This window comes from Papio anubis, chromosome 4, assembly GCF_008728515.1.
Source record: "Papio anubis isolate 15944 chromosome 4, Panubis1.0, whole genome shotgun sequence".
Lineage (NCBI taxonomy): Eukaryota > Metazoa > Chordata > Mammalia > Primates > Cercopithecidae > Papio > Papio anubis.
Window position 1 is genome coordinate 44,163,132 of NC_044979.1, and position 22,500 is coordinate 44,185,631.

At 33.7% G+C, this 22,500-nt stretch overlaps 1 protein-coding gene across 6 annotated transcripts in view; it reads right to left on the reverse strand.

Annotated features, from left to right (window-relative positions):
* FOXP2 (forkhead box P2) overlaps nt 1-22,500 on the reverse strand; it is a 596,683-nt gene that overhangs the window by 8,639 nt on the left and 565,544 nt on the right. For all 6 annotated transcript variants that reach the window (XM_031664851.1, XM_009203720.4, XM_009203721.4 and 3 more), the window contains 2 exon segments: nt 21,969-22,038; nt 21,036-21,199 (listed from right to left, as the gene is read on the reverse strand). In XM_031664851.1, coding sequence (XP_031520711.1) covers nt 21,036-21,199; nt 21,969-22,038 — 234 coding nt within the window.

Sequence of the window (22,500 nt, forward strand, 5' to 3'; positions counted from 1 at the left end):
AAAAAAATCTACCAATTGAACTCAACAACTACTTTGAATAAATGGTTCATTGAACTAGCCAATAGTTTGAGTAAAATAATAGATGAATCAACGAGTGTATTACAGTATCATGTAGACATGTACAGAATTTTAAACATTTATTAAATCTAATGTTAATATTCCCAAAGTACCCTCTAAAATATACAAATGAAATCTTCTAATGAGATTACTTGTGAAAGTTCATATTCATTTAATGACTTTTATAAAAAATGACATTTTGATTTAATAATAGTTATAAGTTGAATTTATAATTTTAGATTTTCCTGGTTTAATCTTGGATTCAGAACATTTTAGAGAATGCTAACCTCTAAGTACTGGAAATAATTAGAATAAACTCCTAAGGTTAATATAATAGCACTTTTTTCTAATTAGGTCTCACAAATGACCTGTGAATATTCAAAACTTTCAGGCTTTAATAGCTGAGTATTTCTAAATAGATATTGAGTTACTGTCAAGACACGTACATAGATATCTAGCAGTGGTCTAGGTGACTGCCTTCAAGTCAATAAGCATTATTTTGGGCATCCCATAGTTTTAGCTACAGATGTGAGCTCTTGTGCAGGAGTGTTTTTTAATATACTCGGGACACTGAGAAGACCTCCGAGGTCCCCCTCCTCTGACAGTTTCCGAATCCCCTGCTGCATTTCAACTGTTTCCTCAGCGAAAGCACTGCAATATCATATGCATTTGGTCCAATTGGGTTAACCTTTCTGGATTGGGTTTTATCTGAATAAAGAACCTTGTGGAAAAATCTTAAGTTCTTGATAAAAAGGAATAACAAATAGGATGTATTATTTAGAAACAAGCACATAGAAGCCATGTTTGTAGTTCCAGCTACTTGGGAGGCAGAGGTGGGAGGAATGCCAGCCTGGGCAACATAGCAAGACCTTGTCTCTAGAAAATGCACATAAAGAAAAATGTTTAAAAAGAACGACTAAACAGGTATGTTCTATTGTAGTCTCAGAAAATTTTAATATGCAAGAACTTTATTTATTTCATTATGCCACTGCCCTATATAAAAATATGTCTGAACTGAGACATGGGGTTGTAACAGGATTAAACCAAAACCCTTCAGCCATTCTCAATAAACTATGATCTGACCTCCACCTACCTATGCACAACAGTATTTCTGAATAATAACTTCCATTCCAGACTCAAAACATCATCCTATAAACACTGCGCTCCGTTCCTACTCCAAGACATTTTTCATGGAGACTCAGGCTGTGTTTTCCCTTTCAGCTCTCCGTGTATACATGGAACATCCTTCTACCCTGTTCTGCCTATTCACACACATACTGTCTACCACTTAAGGATCAACTCACACTGTGTCTACTTCCTAAAGACTTTGACCTGTCCAAATTTCATTGATCTACTCTGAACCTCCAAAGCATTTTTTTGGTCATTCTGATGCTCAAAACTACAGAATCTTTGAATCCTAAAACTGTATCTAATGTAAAGATATTGTTATTTGACTTCCCATTTTACAGATGAGTAAAGGAGTGACTGTCTGTCTGAATACAGGCACAGCAGAGACTAACACAAATGCTGGCCTCTAGAATGTTTCTTGAAACCTTGTTATTTCTGCTACCCCATATTGCTTTAGTCACATGCACTGTCACTTAACTCTTTCTACTGTTAGCTACACTTTATCTTGCCAAGTAGACTGTGAACTTCACAGATTAGGAGACATTACACATAGCACCCAGTAAATACTTGTTGAGTGAATAAATTATGTGCCATGAAATCATTAAGAGTTTCATTGCACTAATTAGAAAACAGAAGGTATCTCTCTGAAATTAAGTATTCTTGGAATATTTTCCATTCAGAATTAGTGAAAAAGGTATCAGAGCTGGGAAAGCTGTAAATAAAATTTTCCCCAATGGCTACAATGTTAGGCTGCTAATTTCCTAAAATAAAGCAAACTAAAGTCAATAATTATTAATGCTCAATTATAAAAAGATCTATTTGCCATCAATATAATATCAGAGAAAGAAATAAAAAGTAGCAAGAGAAGTTTCAACATTCCAGAAAATAAAATTGCTTGAAAGTTACAGTACCTATGCCTATAAATTGGTGGAATACTTTTCAATAAAAATAAATTTTCTATTATAATTATCTCTATTTATATTAGGTTTCTCATTTTTGGTTCTCAAAGTGCTCCATGTTTTCACTTGTCAAGTTATATGCCAATTCAAAAGAAATGGAACACAATGAAGCCACATGCCTTTTGTGAGTTGCAGGATGAATAAAGAATTAGTCTCTCCTTGTGACCATTAGCAATTTCTTTCTCTTTTTGCCCCATTACAGGGTATGAGAGCCATTTAATTTATTTCTAAAAGAAAAAGTGGATATTTCTGTAGTGTTCGTTTTTCCAAATTCTTCAAGGTGCCATGTGTTACACTACCATAGGATAATTAGGTTTTCTTCTACAAAAATGCTTCTTTCCAACATAGAAACATCCCTGACAATTCAAATAAAACACAAGAATCCCTTTAAAGAAACTCTCTTCTGTGCTCACCAACTCTTCATTATGAATCCTCTACTCATGTAGAATTATCTACAGGTTTTTAATTATAAGAATATAATTTACCATGATACATTTTATGTATTTAGTATTTTGATTAACTTCTAAGTGTGGTATAAAGTAATACTGAATAGTTTAGGCACCTCATTTATAATCTTTAGTCGTGCAGCAGTGATTAAGTGGTTAAGAATATAGTGGGCTTTGAGGATAAAATACTTGGGTTTGAAGCCTGGCTCCTTTACTTCCTAGCTATACAACCTTGGAAAAGCTACTTAACCTCTCTGTATCGCCATTTCTTTACCCACAAAGCAAGGAAAAAAGTGACTACCTTGTACACTCATTGTAAGGGTTAAATTATTTTGCATATATGTAAAACACCTGGAATAGTGCCTGGATCATAAGTGATCAATAAACACTGAACACGGTCATAATATATAATAACCTTATAATCTTTTTTGGAAGAAAGTATGGTATAAATACTTAAATTAATTTTTAAACATTGTATGAGCTTCGTTAGCTCTAAAAGTATTTCAGTACCTCTTCCTAAAGTGAGATTTTTATTACTGTATCAAAAAAGTCAAGAAACAGATATATCTGCCTCACATGTCAGATGCCAGGCATTAGAGTTATTAATGACTAGTCACATTTCCTTAAAAGTATATTTAAGGCAATAAAAGAAAACAAAATAACACAACATATTGCTATAATTATTTCAAAAAATTATTTACCAACAAATTCTGGGTCACTAAAATACTAAGCCAGGTTATCTCTCAGATCACATTCAGATCAACAGAAGAAAGTAAATTTCAAAGTAGAGGAGCCATCATTGAAATGCTCTGTATATAGTGCTTCTACATTTATTCTCCTCAGTCATCCATCACAGGCCTCATCATTAGCTTGTCATTAAAATCATTAACATACATGCATTGATCCAGGCCTGCATCACATTTGCTATGCACGTTGGGGCTTATGAATTTCTGATAATATACCTATAGCTAGAAAAATCTTAAATAGATTAACTTAATATGACTAAATAATGAAAATGTAAGAGATGTAGCAATATATATAAGCCCAATTTTCCTCCAGGAAAAAACAAAATTTTCCTCCAGGAATTCCTTTATGCTGTGGATTGAGTCAAGTCCCCTGTATCTATAATGATGTAAAGAGCATCAATCTCACTTTGACAGGAAAAGCCAATAACATATTAACATTGTCACCTATTGCCAATCATTAATTTAACACAAATTTATTGAGTATCTTCTATATATAAGGCACAGTGAGGCTTTTAATATCTATCAAAGAACTTGTAGTCTAGTATAAGAGAAAACAAATTCACAAGATTGCCAGCCCTAAGTGTCCTAAGAAAAGTAGCAATTAAGTGATACAGCAGGAGTTAACAATTGGAAAACTGACCTGCCTCTAAGAAGAATGCCAATGTTCTAACAGCATTAAAACACATGTATTCTTAATATAATTCATTAAAGACAGTAAAGTAAGAACAAGTTCAGATGGAAATGAGAGAGAAATTCTTGACTATCCTGGTGATAAAATCCCCTTTCTGGATTTGAAGATCTCCTCTAGATGGTTCAGACATTCATTATGCCATTTTTCCCCAACTGATGTGAAATTTATGCACTACTTTCTTCAACTTCAAAATTTTAGATATCTTACAGAGAAAATTCAGTTCTTGCTAGAACCCTTAATAATAAGTAAAGTGGGTACTATTTTAAGCAAATAGAATTAGTTGTTTCCAGGAATAAAACAGATGCTAACATGTGAAACATAAAGGATTTAGTTTTTTTAAAACTCAGGAACAAAAACAAAGAAAAAAACTTTTTTGTCTCATTTATGAGAACTTAAAAAATAATAAGTAGACTCATTTATTTATTTATTTATTTTTGACACAGAGTCTCGCTCTTGTTGCCCAGGCTGGCGTGCAGTGGCATGATCTCGGCTCACTGCAACCTCCACCTTCCTGGGTTCAAGCGATTCTCCTGCCTCAGCCTCCTGGTAAATTTCTGACATAGCTTAAGGCAGGAGTGTAAGGGGTATAGTCTTTCCAGTGATTCATTTATTTACTGGGCACCTAAAATATACCAAGTACTTGAATTATTACAGATTGAAGAGTACAAACCATTGGCATAGAAGGTCACAGATAGAAGGGACTTATGTCTACTTTGGTAGTAGTTTTTCTAAGCCTGATAAAACATCACATTCCTTTAAGTGGGCACTGAAGTAACATCAACTTCGGTTTTAATGCAAATTACCCATTTGGCAAATAATGAATATTTCTGCAAACCAGAATCCAGGAATTCATTGCAAATGCTTTCAAAATTGTTCTATCTATGAAATAGAAGACTTCAAAGTTAACTGTTCCTTTCAGTACACAACCTTTTCCTTACTACAAAAAAACACACCAATTTACGTTTCTTGATTTTACAAAGGCATAGTCAGCTCCTAATTTAATTTAATTTACACTTGGGAGATTTAGAAACTTATTTGGAACTTCTTGAGACAACTGGAGAAAAAGAAGTATTGAGTGATGGAGAGATATAAAGTCTGTTGTTATTCCCTGATAGAGGTACAAAGTCAGTAACTGAAATTGAAGTACTTCTAGGAGAATAAAAGTTACTTCTTGTTAGAAGTGAAAAAAAAATCCAGTCAGTAGACATTGTGTGTAAACCTCTGGGATAGAGGCTGCATGGACAATGGTTCCTGTTATCATCAAGTTTTCAGTCTAATAGAGGAGGTAAGACATATATACGAGTAACTTTGATGCAAGGCAGAATGTGATCGATGCCACAGTAGATAAGTATTATAAAAGGGGAGATAAATTCTGACAATTCAATCAGTGAATGCTCTATGAAGGAGAGTGGTGTAGCTTCAGGTAGGCTTTGTAATAGGTAAAAAAATTTATTATGCAGAGATGAGAGAGAGGACATTCCAAGCAGAAATAGGGAAAATGGAGAATTGTAGACATGTTATGGGAACCCTGAGAACGCATAGGGGAAGGAGGGCTGGTGATTGTGTGTGTGTGTGTGTGTGTGTGTGTGTGTTAGAATAGCAGAATGAGGTCAGACGATGAGAAGGCCTTGGAGTTGCATTTCATGATGTTTAAATTTAATCTCTGCTCAAAGGTTATTAATGGTTTTTGAGCAGGATAATGAAAAGGTAGAAGAGTTTCATAAAGATGAATTTGCAAAATGTAGGCTTAGTGTAGGACACTGCAGGTAGAGTTACCAAATGGGAACTTACTAAAAAAATGTAATAAGTTAATGATGGTCAGACCACTAAGGTGGTAGGATTAGAAACGGTGGAAAGAAGTGAAGAATTTATAGGCTGTGAAGTAAAATGGTTTTGCATTTACTACTTTTAAATTTACAATGTAGGCCGGGCACGGTGGTTCACGCCTGTAATCCCAGCACTTTGGGAGGCCGTGGATCACTTGAGGTCAGGAGTTCAAGACCAGCCTGGTCAACATGGTGAAACCCCATCTCTGCTAAAAATACAAAAATTAGCCAGGCATGGTGGCAGGTGCCTATAATCCCAGCTACATAGGAGGCTGAAGCAGGTGAATTGCTTGAGCCTGGGAGGCGGAGGTTGCAGTGAGCTGAGATAACATCACTGGACTCTATAAATTTACAATGTACATGAAATATTTCTTTTTATGCTCTACCGAGAAGATAGAAGAGCCTAAATCTGTCAAAAATACTGAAAGTTAAAAATCAATACATCTTAGCTTTTCATTACTCTCAAGCAACCTCTATGAATCTTTATATGTGTTATTTTAATTGCTCCAGGAACAATGAAAGTGAATCTCAGAAAGTTTGGATATTAGAAAGTGAAGATGAAAAGATTCTGAAAAAAAATTCCACCAGTCTTCTTTGTGATTAAGGTGGTAGTAACAGCAATGGCCACAACATTGATGTGTGGTCTCTGGACATTTTATTTATTTTTAATTTTTCATCTGTGTTCTTATAGCATTTTAAGGAAAAATATATTTTAAAACTGAATATTGAAGGAAGGGCATAAAGTGTTGTTAGTCTCTCAAGAAAAAAAAAAAAAAGAGTCATCTATTTCCAGAGAGAAGCAGCATAAAAGAAAGCATGCAGAGCTTTTTGAAAGTGGGTAACATATACCCTTGAGGGTCTTGCTAAGCATCTCCAAATAATTGGTAAACTTTAAGCAATGTCCCTACCATATCATCAACTTGGAAATTAATGAGCTATAAGATATGGCTTTCAAACTCCTGGGCAATCTCATCTTACAGGTATCCCCATCCAGGCAGGCTGCCCGTCCTGGGGCAAAGGAGTCATTGTTCTCTGAAGGAAACCCATGTTTTAGTCATCTTTGCTCATCTCCTCATGTCCTTTACATCTATCCTGTCTTTCCTTATCTCTGCTGAATACTAGGTTGAAACATTTAAGATGGCTATTTTTTAGGCCAAAAAAAAAAAAAAAAGAACAGTCAAATATGAATAATTTCATAAAGTTCAAACTAAAAATTGACTTAATGTTAAGCCTAACTTAAAGTTACATCCTTCATAAAGTCTCTTCTGATTTCCTGTGTGCATGTGCATGCTTACATCGTTGACTTCACAATTTGTTTGCAACCCCGTTCATTCTTTCACTTGGTCTCTAGCACTACCTATGTACTTATCCTTCTATTAGAGTTTTACCTCTGCAGACACTGATCATCTGCCACAGTTTCTAGCAGAGTATGATGCACACAATGGGTGTTCAATAAATGTTTATCCAATTTAAATGAATGAAACTCATCTGTGGGTCATTCAACTTCGCAAGTCTCTACTTGAAAACACTGCAAAGTAGCAGTTGATTAGTTAAATCTCACCGTTTTACAGCCACCCTCATTAATGGCATATTCCAGAAACACAGAGGACTAACTACACTGATATATTGATAAACAAATTTGTTGCCTAAAAATATTTGTTGCTTTTGTTGTGAAATTTACAAGTACCTAAGGCACTAATGAAAGGCAGAAATAATGTTAATGTTTGCCTATACCCTAAAGCAAACAAATTATAAAGGGAAAGTTTATCCTTTTAGATTGTGGTCACACAATACATTCCCTAGAGGAATGTCAATTTTATTCATTTTCTTCTTACTCAAGACTAAGTCAAAGGTTCTATAAACTGTTCCTATTTTTCTTTAGAATAAAAAAGTACTATGAATAAAGTTCTCTTAAACTGAGATGTTCAAAATTTAAGTCAATAGATGTTAAACAGTATAATCGAATTGTATGTTTTCTCTCCTTTGCTTATTTAGGTATTACCAAATGTTAATGATTAGAATATTTACATACTGTCATCACTTATGAGAGACTCACTGGAACAATGTAAATTCAATCAGGTCTTCTTTGAAATGTAGTGTTTATTAATTCCATGAAGTTAACAATAAAGATTTTAAGTCTTAAGGTTTGTTTTGTTTTTTTTTTTTTTTTTTAGACGGATTCTAGCTCTGTCACCCAGGCTGGAGTGCATTGGCATGATCTTGGCTCACTGCAACCTCTGCCTCCAGGGTTCAAGTGATTCTCCTGCCTCAGCCTCCTGAGTAGCTGGGACTACAGGAGCGCACCACCATGCCCGGCTAATTTTTTGTATTTTTAGTAGAGATGGGATTTCACCATGTTGGCCAGGATGATCTCAATCTCCTGACCTCATTTATGACAAATGTCAACAAATGCTGTGAATAAAAACTTAAAATTTATGACTCATATCTATAATATTGGCAATTTCCAGCAATGTGATGTTAATTTTATCAAACATCTATAAAGCAAGACTAAATTTTAGACTACATTAAAATTGTTTTTATGTGGTTTACTAATTGCGGGCAGTTCCCTTACACCTTTTCTTCTTATAATTCTAGTTATTTGAGAAAATATCCAATACATTCAAATAGCATACCTTTTAAAAGTAATAACCAACTTTTTACAAAAAAATACATCTTTTAAAAAACCCTATAGATATGATTAGCCTTTTCCCTCCTAGCACACCTGAAGGTTATAACATACTTCTATAGTAATCATGGATCACTACTCTAAAAAATGTTATTCCCCAGAGAACACTCAAAAAGCTGTCCTCAGAAGCAGTATTAGGGCTCTGATGCTTCAATTTTATTATGGAACCTGATTTTATTTCATCCAATATAGCAAACTTTATCCTGTCAAATGAACTTACACATATAGTATTTGAGAAACATATTAAATATACCGAAATGTGTGTAGGCCTTGAACCATGCATCTATTACCCACTTAATATAGATTTGTTCAAATCCTTCATTTTAAAGTATCCTGATCCTAACTTCTACTTAATTTAATTTGGATACCTTTAACTTACATGGAATACATTAATTAGCTCCAGTTGAAAATGTTTTAGGCCGGCTGCAGTGGCTTACGCCTGTAATCCCAGCACTTTGGGAGGTCAAGGCGGTGGATCACCTGAGGTCAGGAGTTCAAGACCAGACTGGCCAACATGGAGAAACCCTGTCTCTACTAAAAATATAAAAAAAAATTAGCCGGGCCTAGTGGTGCGTGCCTGCAGTCCCAGCTACTCAGGAGGCTGAGGCAAGATAATCACCTGAACCCGGGAGGCGGAGCTTGCAGTGAGTCGAGATTGCGCCACCGCACTCCAGCCTGGGAGACAGAGCGGGACTCCGTCTCAAAAAAAAAATAAAAAATAATAAATAAATAAATAAATAAACAAAATGTTTATAATCCTATGAATTCTTCTTTGCCTCTTATATAGTTATGTCCTAACTGTTAATTAATGACATTTAAAAATATCAAAATAGACTGAGCATTGCTACAGTCACATGTTCTCCATTGATATGCATAGATTTTGACTACTACTCAAAATAGCATCAAAAACCTTCTACATTAAAAAAATGCTGTAAAAAGACGAGATTTTCTTTTAACCATCTACAATCTTCAGTACTTGGCACAAGATGATTGAATTAATGATGATAACTCTTTGTATCTAAGCGTTCAAAATAAAATTCATGATTAGCACTTTATCAATTTCATACGTGATTAATAAATTTTCACTCAAATTAGTTCCAATTTGCCAATGGCAAAAACCCTCATGCTTACTCTATAACATTGCTGTTTTCAAGATGTGAAATGAATTCCAAATATAAGCACAGGATTATTTAAGACAGATTTCATTTCCTGAGCTTAACTTTTGTTTTCGTTTGTTACTTTTGAGTAGCTAACCTGTATTGACTAATACATTGGAAAATATAATCATGTCAAACAGAAGATACAAAAAAAGTAATTTTTCTTTCAAAGACAAAGTTTCACAGGAAAACTGGTAAATCACTGATGCTCATTTAGGAAGCTTATATAAAAATGGAAATTATGGAAATTCAATTTTACTCATTTCTTTCTAGCATATATAAAGGAAAGTATATAATTATTTTTGGAATTTGATGGTAGATTCATGAAGACGACAAGTTTACTTATCTCCATTTGTGTGAAGTCAGGTTGAAATGATACACAGTTCATTTCTTAAATCTATGTAACTTTTAGGGTATATTTTGTTTTACCACTTGGGAAATGTTTTAGTTTATTTAACATATGACAGAAAAAAACTAATAATATAAGTGCCATTAAAGTTTTAAGTAGAAAAGTTCACTTTTAACAGAAATCATATTAATAGTTTTAAAAATGAGAGCTGATCTAAGAATAATATAATTAAGTGTTAGTAATTAATTATACAGTCATACATAAATTGTTTATTTCGTTCTACTTAAGATTTTATTCGTTGGAAAGGATAAACCAGGCTTTCTCCACAAAAATTTAGATTTTACATTCTAAATTTAAGTATATTTTAGAAAAGTATTTAGCTCTCTTATTTAGGACTGAATAAGAAAGATGTCCAATTAAAACTACTAGAAATGAAAAAAGATGTTCTTAACTTTTATCAGCTAAGAAATTATACAACAGAGTTATTACTTATGTAGTTCTTTATTCCAATTTCTTATCTTTCAAGATTTTCTCTTTGGTAAATTAAAGTAACATTTGACATAAAAATTCTAGTGTTAAATGAACTGATCTTTGTTTTTATTTGAATGAGTTTGCATGTAGTAGCTGCCAGTAGGACAGTACTCAGGCTATCACTTCAGTTCTACAGAAAGAATCCTCCTCCTTATCTCTTGATGAAAATGAAAATATTCCTTCTTACAGAAATGTGCAATTATGAAAAGGGGATTCAAAAACTGGAGTGAACAAATGATTCTACATTCCATATATAACTGTGTAGTTTCCTCTATCCAGGATATAAGTAGAAAATGCCCTACTAAATTTCCCACACCTTTTCTCCCTGGCTAATGATAAACATCAAAATAAATTTTAATTTTTATCATGAGCCAGGATAAAAATGTTATCCTCCTTTAGCCTATTTTCTAAAAACTGCAGCCATTTAGCATTGATGGCAAAGGAATATTATTCTCAGATAATTGTGATGAAAGTTTCTCTTCTAAGATGTATTTCCATTCTTAATGATGACAGTTTATAATTACATCTTACAACTCAAGAGATCTGATTCCACAGTGGAGTTATAAAGTTCCATTAAAAGTCAGTATCAGTCCGGCCAGGTGTGGTGGCTCACACCCGTAATCCCAGCACTTTGGGAGGTCGAGGCGGGTGGATCACCTGAGGTCAGGAGTTCGAGACCCGCCTGGTCAACATGGTGAAACCCCCTCTCTACTAAAAATACAAAAAAATTAGCTGGGTGTAGTGGCAGGTGCCTGTAATCCCAGACAGGACAATTGCTCGAACCTGCGAGGCAGGGGTTGCACTGAGCTGAGATAGCGCCAATGCACTCCAGCCTGGCTAACAAGGGTGAAACTCCATCTCAAAAAAAAAAAAAAAAAAAAAAAAAGAGTCTAGGATCAGTCCAAAGAAACAACAAAAAGGTGGGTAAAGTTCAGTGAAACATAATTTTATAAGCTGCACGCATACATATGTATATTGACATTTCTCTAAAATTTCCTGCTCTTACCTTCAACATTATATTGAAATGTATTTAAATTTATGCAATATTGTTTAAAGGAACTAAATTTTACATGATTTAGGTTCACTCCCAAACGATTTCAGATAGCTTTGCTGTAGAGTCAATTTTTAAAAAACACCATGAAATTCTTTAGGATTTATCACTCTATTTGACTTTATAAAAGTGATAGTTGTGACCAAAACAGCTGTAATAAAATGAAAATAGAGACGTAATTACTTTCATCATTGATAAGTACAAATATATTCTGCCCAATCTCACAAACAAATTTGTTGGCCACTGAGATACAATTGGTACCATTCCAATTTGTGTCTCATAAATGAAAACTGTCAATAAACATTCAGCTGTGGATCTAAGGACCCTTATATTTCTAATCTGTTGGCCAGACAAATAAAGTCTAAATCACATCTTGACACTTTGCCATTCAGTCAGTCTTGCTGCTGTGCTCCAATTTTCCTTTGAATCATTAATCCAAAAATTGTATTATTGCCTTATTTGTTGGATCAAGTTTCGGTCAAAAATCAGATGGGTAACATGAGTATAGGGGGTATATGTTCCAGGTTTCTCTGTCATTACATTTTTTAACTTGTATTCTGGCTCCTTGAAGATCTTGACCTCAAAGTCCTGTAGTTGAGCCCTACTGCTGTGGCAGTTCTTTTGGATGTGGCTTATCCATTTTTCTCAACTGTTATCTATTTCCTATTACCAAACTGCCCTACTGGAGTTGTTACCCATCCGTTGCTGGCTCCTGGTGAAGCTGTCTCTTGGAATAGCTTTACAGAGGCTACTTTCCACCTTGACTACATATTGCTCATGTCACTAGGTCCGCCTAATTTCTGAGACTCACTGCTTTGCTGAAACTATTCCTTCACTCAAATTAAATCACAGGACTGACTCAAACTCTGGTTTTCTCCTGAGTTTTTCTTAGTTATATACTGTTAGTTCTAAACATGAGATGGACTAAGGAGTAAAAACAATATGTACTTTTTTTTTTTTTTTTTTTTTGAGATGGAGTCTCACTCTGTCACCTTGGCTACAGTGCAGTGGCATGATCTCAGCTCACTGCAACCTCTGCCTTCTGGGTTCAAGGATTCTCCTGCCTCAGCCTCCTGAGTAACTGGGATTATAGGCTCCCACCACTGTGACCAACTAATTTTTGTATTTTTAGTAGAGACAGGGTTTTGCCATGTTGGCCAGGCTGGTCTTGAACTCCTGACCTCAGGTGATCTGCCCGCCTTGGCTTCCCAAAGTGCTGGGATTACAGGCAGGAGCCACTGCACCCGGCCAACAATATGCACTTTTTATTCTAAATCTAGTGCACCATGTCTTTTCTCTGACTTGCTAATTAACAAAAGGAACCTCAGATTAATGTTGCAAATATAATTTTTTTTATAGTAAGATAACATTGTGTGATCAATGATGACTTGGCCTCCTACCTTGTAAGTGTCTTGCTGATTTTACTCCATTTTGTCTTCAAAATGAAGATAATGTTGAACAAACTGAAGAATGTTAGTTTTCAGTAGTTATGTGAAATGATTTGATCATCTGTTGCTTATATAAATTCTTTAATGCTATTCTAATGATAGAAACTGCCTATGGAATGTAGTAACCCTGTGTTTCTTGGTGTTGAAATATTCAAGTATAACATGTTACTTCTGTGAGTGGTAAATTTTAAATTCTGCCAGAGCAGTCAAAATGCACATAATTTTAACATATATTAAGACATAATTTCTTATCATGTAAATTACCTTCACATAAAGGAATATTCTGAAATGACAGTTGACTTTATGTAAGTCTCTTTATTCATTAAATGCCTCTGGTTATCAACATATATCCACTTCCCAAGCTCTATGTTGAAAGCTGAAATTAAAATACCATAGCAGTATATAAGATCTTCATTTTTTTCCCCTGGTACTGAAAGTAGGAAAAAGTTAACACTGAAGCATGATTCCTTCTTTAACAATTCAGTAATCATTCTTTGACCCTTACAGAAAGGAAATTTTTAAGGCTCAACTAGTGTTAGTGCAAATGAAGTTGTATCTTCTAACAAAGTACCTTCTTTAGATATAAAACAGAAGCAGTAAGCTACAATACTGTCAGCTAAAAGTTTTCTGACACACTTTGCCTAAATTGTGGGAATTCACACCACGGATGTCAGATATCATCTGTATAGTTCTATAAAAATCCTTCAAAACCCTATAGGAACCCACAAATTTCCACAATTGGCACGGTGGGGATATAACACTTTTTAGCTGAAGGCACTGTATCTCTGGGAGGATCTTTTTATTAAGAGGAACTGGAATGAGTTGTAAGTGCCACATATGGGGACTGGAATAATGTAAAAAAGAACAGCAGCTACTGATCCACACTTGTAGCACTTAAAAAAAAAAGATGAGATGATAAAGAGCTGGCATAATCATAAGTTCTGTACAATCACTTTGGAAAGAGATCTCAAAGCTAACTAGCAAAGTTAATCAAAAAGTTTAGAGATTAAATAAAAATGGAATTAAATCAGAACAAAAATTATAAGAGGACCAGAAATGTTAGAAAAAAAATAAAGTTGACTGAAAAATTGTTAATTAAAAAATCTATGAAAACATATGTGAGGCAAAAAAAGCTTTCATGTTTAGAGTTTCGCAATGCAACATAATGATCCAAAACATCAGCAAAAATAGTACAGGCTTAACAGGAATGAAAACAATGAGAAAGAGCATTCCATTTGCTCAAGTTGTCAGTCACTTTCAACTGCTTTCCTCTGAAATACAGAGCCACTCCAATTTCAAATGCTTTTGTCCACAGAGAGATCTAAGATCTGTAGGGATTTTATATAAAATATCAGCAACCAAAGAGGTAGGATCTGCAAATTCTACATGTGCCTACAAATAGCAATTTAAATTTTAAGGCAACCAAAGAGAATAGAAGGAATAAATGTAATATTATATACTTATATTTTCATTATGTTTTGTGACAATTCACAGTTTAGATTTTTCAATACTGTTTAATCCAGTGGGGGTCTAGGAGCCCCTTTTAGCTATCTATGGTGCAAAATATTATCAACAGGAGAGGCCAAAGTATAATACTGAAATGACTTAACAACTGAGGTTATGAAGAAGAGGATGTTGTAAAGATGACTGGGGTATGTGATGTACACAAAGTTCTGGAGCACGTTGAATAAGTATTTGACATGCAAATTTAAAAAAAAATCTTGTGATCTCTATTGCAATTTTGAAATAATACTATATTACTCCTTTTATATGACACCTCAGCCTTTTATTTTCTTATCCTATGGGTTTGCCTTCTAAGGACACAACAAATTAATTTTCTTATCTTATATCCAACATATTAACATTCTATATAAAAGATTTTTAACTCTCAAGCTTCAAATATTTGCTTCACTAACAGGAGAAAATAATAATCACCTACAACGAATATAGAATATTTAGCAAGCAAAACTTTGAAATGACATAGAGGCTAAGAGGAGTCAGGAATGACATATAAGAAAGAATCTGAAAACTCAACAGTAGGAGACTCTAATAATCAGAAAGGGGAATGGCATGACAATGGGAGGCTTTGTGAGTAAAGCCCTCAATACAAAACCAGCTAGGGAAGAACATTTATTTTGATCTCTAGACACAACATTTGAAAATATAAAAACGGAAATCTCATTTAACATTTTGTATGAGGAAAAACAGTAAATCTGAACCAACTTATTGAGAATGAGGATAAACAACTACTTAATACAAAAAAGAAACAACTGAGTAGAACTAAACATGGTAGATACATCATTAAATTCCACTTCTTGCCTCAGGTTGGGAAGGAGACAGGAAATGGATTGATTGTATCAGTATGCGTTCATCTTCCAGGTCTAGTCTACATGTTTTCTTCTCATGTCATTTGAGAAGACAGTAAGTTCAAGTTATTTCAGCTTCAACACAGCATCAATCCTAACTTTTTAAACATTTTTAGAGGTAAATGTCTGTATAAAATAGGAAGCTAGTCATTTTTAATTCATATTCTATATAACTCTGAAAAAGGGAATATTGGCATTCAGGTGCATAAGGGAACAATATTATAAATTGTAATGATACTCAGCTCAGACACTTAAAGTATTGTTTTCCTTCATTCACACCACGGATGGTTCTAGGACTCTGTGAACAGCAACAGAAAATAAATATGTTTTAAAAGTCAAGTACTTACTTTGAATCAACAAGTAGTTGAGTCAAAACAGTCAAAGAAGATTCAAAAAGTTATTATGTAGAATCTATACAATTTCACCTGGCTTTAACTTTTCTTACTTTTTGCTGAACTCCCCTTAAACATTAGCTGATTTATATTGCATACATTTTGATAATTGTTTTCAATCTGCTTTCAAAAATGTAAATAAAATTTCACAAGGTCCAGGATGATAATCATGAATGAGGTGAAGGGGCCTCATTCTACTCCAAGTGGAAAGCCACTTTTTACTCACATAAATTGAAATGGTTATAAAACACATATTAATTAAATAATTACAACTAAAAATAAAACTTAAAAAGTATACTCTACCAATATTTAGAAAAATTTCTTACCTCCCACATAAAAATGAACATTGTATTTACTCATCTGTTCTTCCTTAAATCTCTTTTGTTCTCCCTTCTTCAAGATTCTAGGAGAACCCCGGATTTTATACTTCTGTAAGTATTACTGTGTGAGGTCAAACCATTTCTAAGTAACTGTAATCTCCAATTTGATTCCTCATAATCAGTATCATACTTTTACTGAATGCTTACTTGACATAGTAGAATGTGGTAGGGGTTTCTTATACTATAATTTGTCTAAAACATAGTCTCTGTCCTTAAGGGACTTGTCATTAAGGTAGGGATATCTGCAAAGTGAACACAGATGTATGCATAAACACACATGCACGTGTATGTGCACACACACTCACACATGTACACAAAGTATCAGTCCAAAATAGTGGTATAAGAAGCAAGTTCTTTAGAAGTGTGGGGCAGAGTGCATGGTCCTGACGGTAAAATTCCTTGGGAAAGCCTCTTGGGAAAAAATAGGACTAGTCCTGTAAGGAAAGGTAGAATTTAGGTAAGAGAGTAGAGGGGAACCAGAAAAGGGAAAGGGCAGAAATTCAAATAGTGTGAGGGAAATAAATGCATTAATTTGGAAAAAGGCCTTTATTCAGGACACTGAATAAAGCGAAAACTGGAGTGGAAGAAAAGGGTTAAAATATGGAGTATGGAATATAAATGATAATTTGGCATCTCTTGTTCTCCACAATTTGTAAGAAGCACCAGACCATATCTATTTCACTCTTCTAATGCTTCAAAAAACATAATCTCCACCAGCCTCAGGTATATACTCATATTCTACTATGTAGAATTTTACTATAATGGAATTGAATTAAAAGACTAATCAAAAAAAGCACCAGTGTTTTCTCCTGAATCTAATGATATTTAGGTTCTTAGATTCCTCAAGTAAAATGCTGAATTCTTCATCTTCCCTTTTGAACCTGCTTCTTGGGTCCTCTATTTCTCTTTGCAGACTTTTAAAGTGGCTATGAATTTTCCCAATTTTCCTCTTTGTCCCTAGCATTCAGTGGCTTGTCTTGTTCTGGTATTTCTTTTCACAGCACTTCTTATATGGATTCTTTGCTCTCCACTCCTAGTCTTGTACTTGCGTTAGATATTACATACTGCCAGAATTAATTTTCTGCTTCCAGTCTCTCCCAATTTCAGAATATCCTCCTATACATGAGTTTCATTAAGTCATGGTTCATTCAGTACACTTTTAGATTACCCTTCCTAATGTATACCTCTGATCGTGTCAAACTCAAGCTGATAACAGTAACAAGCTGTATATTGACTGAAACAAACACCATAGCTTGATATTTAAGTCACTCAGCAGTCTGGTCCCACTTCCTATATTCTAAATTCTATATTCCCTTATATATTCTAAATTCCTGTCAAAACTAATACTCAATGTTTTCAAGATACACATGATAAGTCCCTGATTCTGGGTTGGTGTTGTTCTATTTGAGTTGTTCATTGCCTAAAACTTCAGATAACATTTTCTTATCTCAAGAATCCTTTATCCCACTGATTCAGTAACGTGCTACCTATAATAAGTCCTTGTGTCATATTGTTTCACTTTTTATTTTTAGAGACAGATAGAGTCTCACTCTGTGGTGCAGGCTGGAGTTCCATGGCATGATCAGAGCTCACTGTAACCTCGAACTCCCTAGGCTCAAGCTATCCTCCTGACTGAGCCTCCTGAGTAGCTACGACTATATATAGGCACACACCACACCCAACTAATTTTTCAAATTATTTTTGTAGATACAGGGTCTCACTATGTTGTCCAATCTGGTCTTGAACTCCTGGCCTCAAGCAATCCTCCCACCCTGCCCTCCCAAAATGCTGGGATTACTGGCAGAAGCCACTGTGCCTGGTCTCATGTTGTTTCAGTTTTATGGATCTGCTTACTTTATGAATTATAAGAGGAGAATGAAGGAGAAGAAAATGGATTGTCAATGAAACTAACCACAAACTTACAGAGTGCCTTGAAACAAGTATTAAAATGCAAAATACAAAAATATTTTCATATTGTTTATAGACTCATTTTTAGTAACAGTGAGGTATTACAAGAAGTAATATAAATTGCTACCTATTTACACAGCACTATGGGAGACACAAGGAGCAATTATTATGTTCCAGGCACTCATTTCATTTGCAAGAATCTTATGAAGTAAGAAGCATTATATTATTACTTACCTCATTTTCAGCTGAGAAAGCTGAGGAAAGAAATGTTAAGTAACTTGCTCAATCCCACTTGGCTATTAACTATTGAATCTGGAATTGGAACCCTGACAATCTGGCATTACAACCTATGCTCTGATACCACTAGGCCCTACTTCCTCTTGTTTACAATTGCATCAGCATAACTGCCCCCCTCTAAAACAACAAGTAACGTGACTTCATTTCAGGAGATATAACTATGCTATGTAAATGTCTTATAAAAATTATTTCACTTCTGTTTAATTTCCAAAGTATTTTGAAATGCATTCAATTATATACAACCAAATTTTGATTGAGAGAATTAGATCAATATTTCTACCTTTGCCTAATAAAATACATAACATGGTTTAAGTACAAGCATCTTAAAACTTTATAAAGGTGAAGATAGAGAATACTGAAATATTCCATAAATATTTGACATCTGTTATGCAAAAGCTAATGACAGCAGTGGAGACAGATTTAAGAATGAATATTGACTCAATATTTTGCAAGATAATTAAAATTTTGATTATAATCGATACAATTTAGAAAAAGGGAAAATTTACACTCCTTGTAATTTTTATTTTTTCTGAAATCTATTTTCAACAAGCCAAGACAAATTTTCCTTTTATCTATGGAAAATAAACCATAAGTATTTTTCACATGCACTAATTCATATAAGCATAAAATGTGTTATATATTAACTATGAACATTTTAACTTTATAAAGACGTAGCAGCAATATACTGGACATTATATGTATAATTTTTAGATGTTATCTAATACATACTAATATTTCTCTGAAATATTTCATTAACTTTAATAATAAAATGAAAAGTCTGAAGTAGCAATTGCCAAATGAAAAACAAAACCCATCTAACAATGCTACAATTTAGCCCAATTACTATTTCAGGTTCTAAAACATAATGTTTAATAAACTATTTCATTAATCATTTTTTACTTTAATATTTTTAGCACCAGATGATTACATTTAAAAAATAAGTCTTTACATATCCTCTATAGGTAGTTTATAACAACCACTATATACTGCCTATGAGCACAGGGAGTTGCACCAACAGCTTAAACACTTTTATTAGGAACGTCTTTTATTTCTCTGAAATAGGTCTTTTTTTTTAAAGCGGAAAACAGGATCTAACTCTTGTTTGCTCTTTAAAGTTTTATTGTTTTAGCATTTTATACAGGGAGTGAGCATTAGCATACTCAGGAGAACTGCTGAAAGTAAAAGGCCGCAAGCTACCCACTGCATGGCTGATAGGATAAAGCGGGGATATAAAAACTTTTGTCTGACTGCTCACTTTCCTTGTTTTAGAGTACTGCTACTCTCAAGAGCATATATTCATGTTCTTTCTACTTCGAGTTTTATTACTTCTTTTGTATTATTTAATACATCTAAAGACACTTCCAAAAGACAAATTTTTCCATTTTGAAGAAGTAATGGTTTGGAACCTGATAAAACACATTAATGTTCACAGTGTGTTTTTTGCAAAGGTGATAGAGTAAAAGTGCTATAAAGCAATTAGGCATATGATCTTAAAGACATTAATATGTCAAACAGAATAAAATGTTTAAAAAGACAACAAATATAATACCCTGTGAAAGGTCAAGTGAAAATGGGTACATATAAAGAGCATATTTCTCTTTCAGACCTTTTACTAGATATTGAATGGAAAAATAAAGGAAGACAATATAAAAATGAGAGAAAGGACTAATCTTACCTCAATAACTTGTAATTAGAAGTATGTGACGTTTAATTCTAGGAAGTACAGACATAAGTTGCAACTCAACCTGACAGCTAAATGGTGCACACCCTTCATTATTCAGATTCAATTTTTTTTTCCTCTGAATTCTCAGTTCTACCAGGGTCAATACATTTTAGTAAACAAGACACTAATATGCTTGACACTACTGAACAAAGCCAGGCATTTTTTAAAGTGTCATACACATTTCTGAAATCCACAATACATCAATTTTTAATACTTCTACTCTCTCAGCTCCATTAAAAAGATGGTAGGGGAAAGATTTTAGAGTAATTAATGATATAGTTAGCTGCTAAATATTAATAGGAATCATAGTCTTGCATAAAATATAACATATAAACCTTGCCAATACAGACGCACCAGTAATTAAAGTTGAATATATAATTACACTGATTTATAAGACAGGGAAAAAGTTACACTTTACTAGCTTCTATGTAAACTGTGGGTAACAGTTAAACTTTCCATTTTACGGTTTATAAAAATGGGCAATATCTTGACTACAGTTCATAAATAGTTTAGAGACCTGTAATAGTAGTAAAAATTATAACAACTTATTCCATCATGAATATTCTTATTGCACCATACAAACCAAACTGTGATAACCACCCATAAGATGTAGATTCATCTTAGACACTGCTTTACGCCCAAAAGAACGTTAGTAGTTCTAAGAATCTGTAGAGGACTGCTGGAACAATAATTATAGGGTATTTGAGATAATCTAAAAAAGTATTAAAACCGATTTTGATCAACTTTGTCATATTATGAACATGGTATAATTTAACTCCACTTAAATTTGTATTTTTAACTGATACAACAGTAAAAACTTCAGAAAAAATACTAAATTTAAGAAGCATATTAATATAGATTCTTCCCTTTAGAGAGTCTGTTAACCACACTTACATGTGCGGCTGAGGCGAGCAGCCCGGACTACTGTTTCCGTTGCTGTCAATGTGATCCAGAGAACCATTGAGGTCTTCGTGGACAGCCTGCAGTAGGCCACTGGATGCATTATTGATCAGTCCAGGATTACTTAGCAAAGGTAAACTGCTCTCTGCCAAGGCAGCCTAGTGAAATGAAGAGTGTGTAAAACAACTTTCAAAATGGCATTTAAAATAATTTTTAAAACATGTATCTTCTTTTAATGGGTTCAAATAATGAAACAGATATTTCAGAAGGATTAAAAGAAAATTTATTAAAAAAAAAATTCCTAACTGGCTACTTGTGGCAGAGATGCAAGGAAATTAAGTGTGATGCAAACATATAAACAACAGTCCTTGCAGCAAACTTTCTCACTCATGTTTCAACCTTTGGCATAATGAAATGTTAAATCCACACATGTAATGAAATACTCCAGTTTAATATAAGCAGTTGCTCTGCTTTTTTAAAAATGACCAGAACTTAACTCAAAATAAAGAAGTCCTGACATTTGCCTCCTCTGCATAAAAATTATATATTATAATTAAACTTTAAAGTTTTTGCCACAAGCACCATGTTCCCCAACACTATGATGTGAAATCATTTATGACAGCCTGGATAAATATTAATGCATAGCCACATGCATTTGCAAAAGCTTCTATCAATCTAGCATTTGCAGAAAAACCGAATGTTCCAGATTTTGCCACAGGGTGTCCTTCTTGCTTCTTCACATCAAAAGTAGCTTGAATTAGAACCATTGCTGTCTATAGTACTAGGTACTACAACTTGGATGATAAACCAACTATTAAGAACAATCACAATGTCACCTAAATACAAAGACATGCAAAAAAAAAAAAAAAAAAAAAAAAGCCCCATTCAAATACAACAAAACTGGAAAAGTACATTTAATGATATTACCTGCAAACTGGCATTAAGAGCTGCTCCATAGCCTAAACTGGTAGGTATATTTTTTACTAAGGTTGGACTTCTGGAAAAAAACATAAAGATGATTTACATGTCAAAATATAAAATATGTGGATATCAAAAGTCTCAGCTATAAAGGTATGTTCTGGCTTGTCTCACACTAATAGTCCATACTGGATGTATCTAAGGCCACAAAAATAAGGTAATAGAGTTCAAATATATAACTCTTTACATAATACAGATTAACTTGATCCAGGAATATAAGAAATGAAACTTTAGACTATGGTGTGCAGGCAAAGTGAGACATGACCTTGAGGATCTTTAAACCTGTTTCTAGCTGTGTGAAGGTTTCATTTGCAAGAAGAACAACATTCATATAAAAATTTTAAAATGTAAATATACAACACAATTACCAATTTGATGCAATCAGGAAATAATTAATGGTTAATTTCTAGAACACCATGAATTAACATAACAAATTACCATAGTTAATTAAATGACAACATAATAGATTAACTATTTCTTG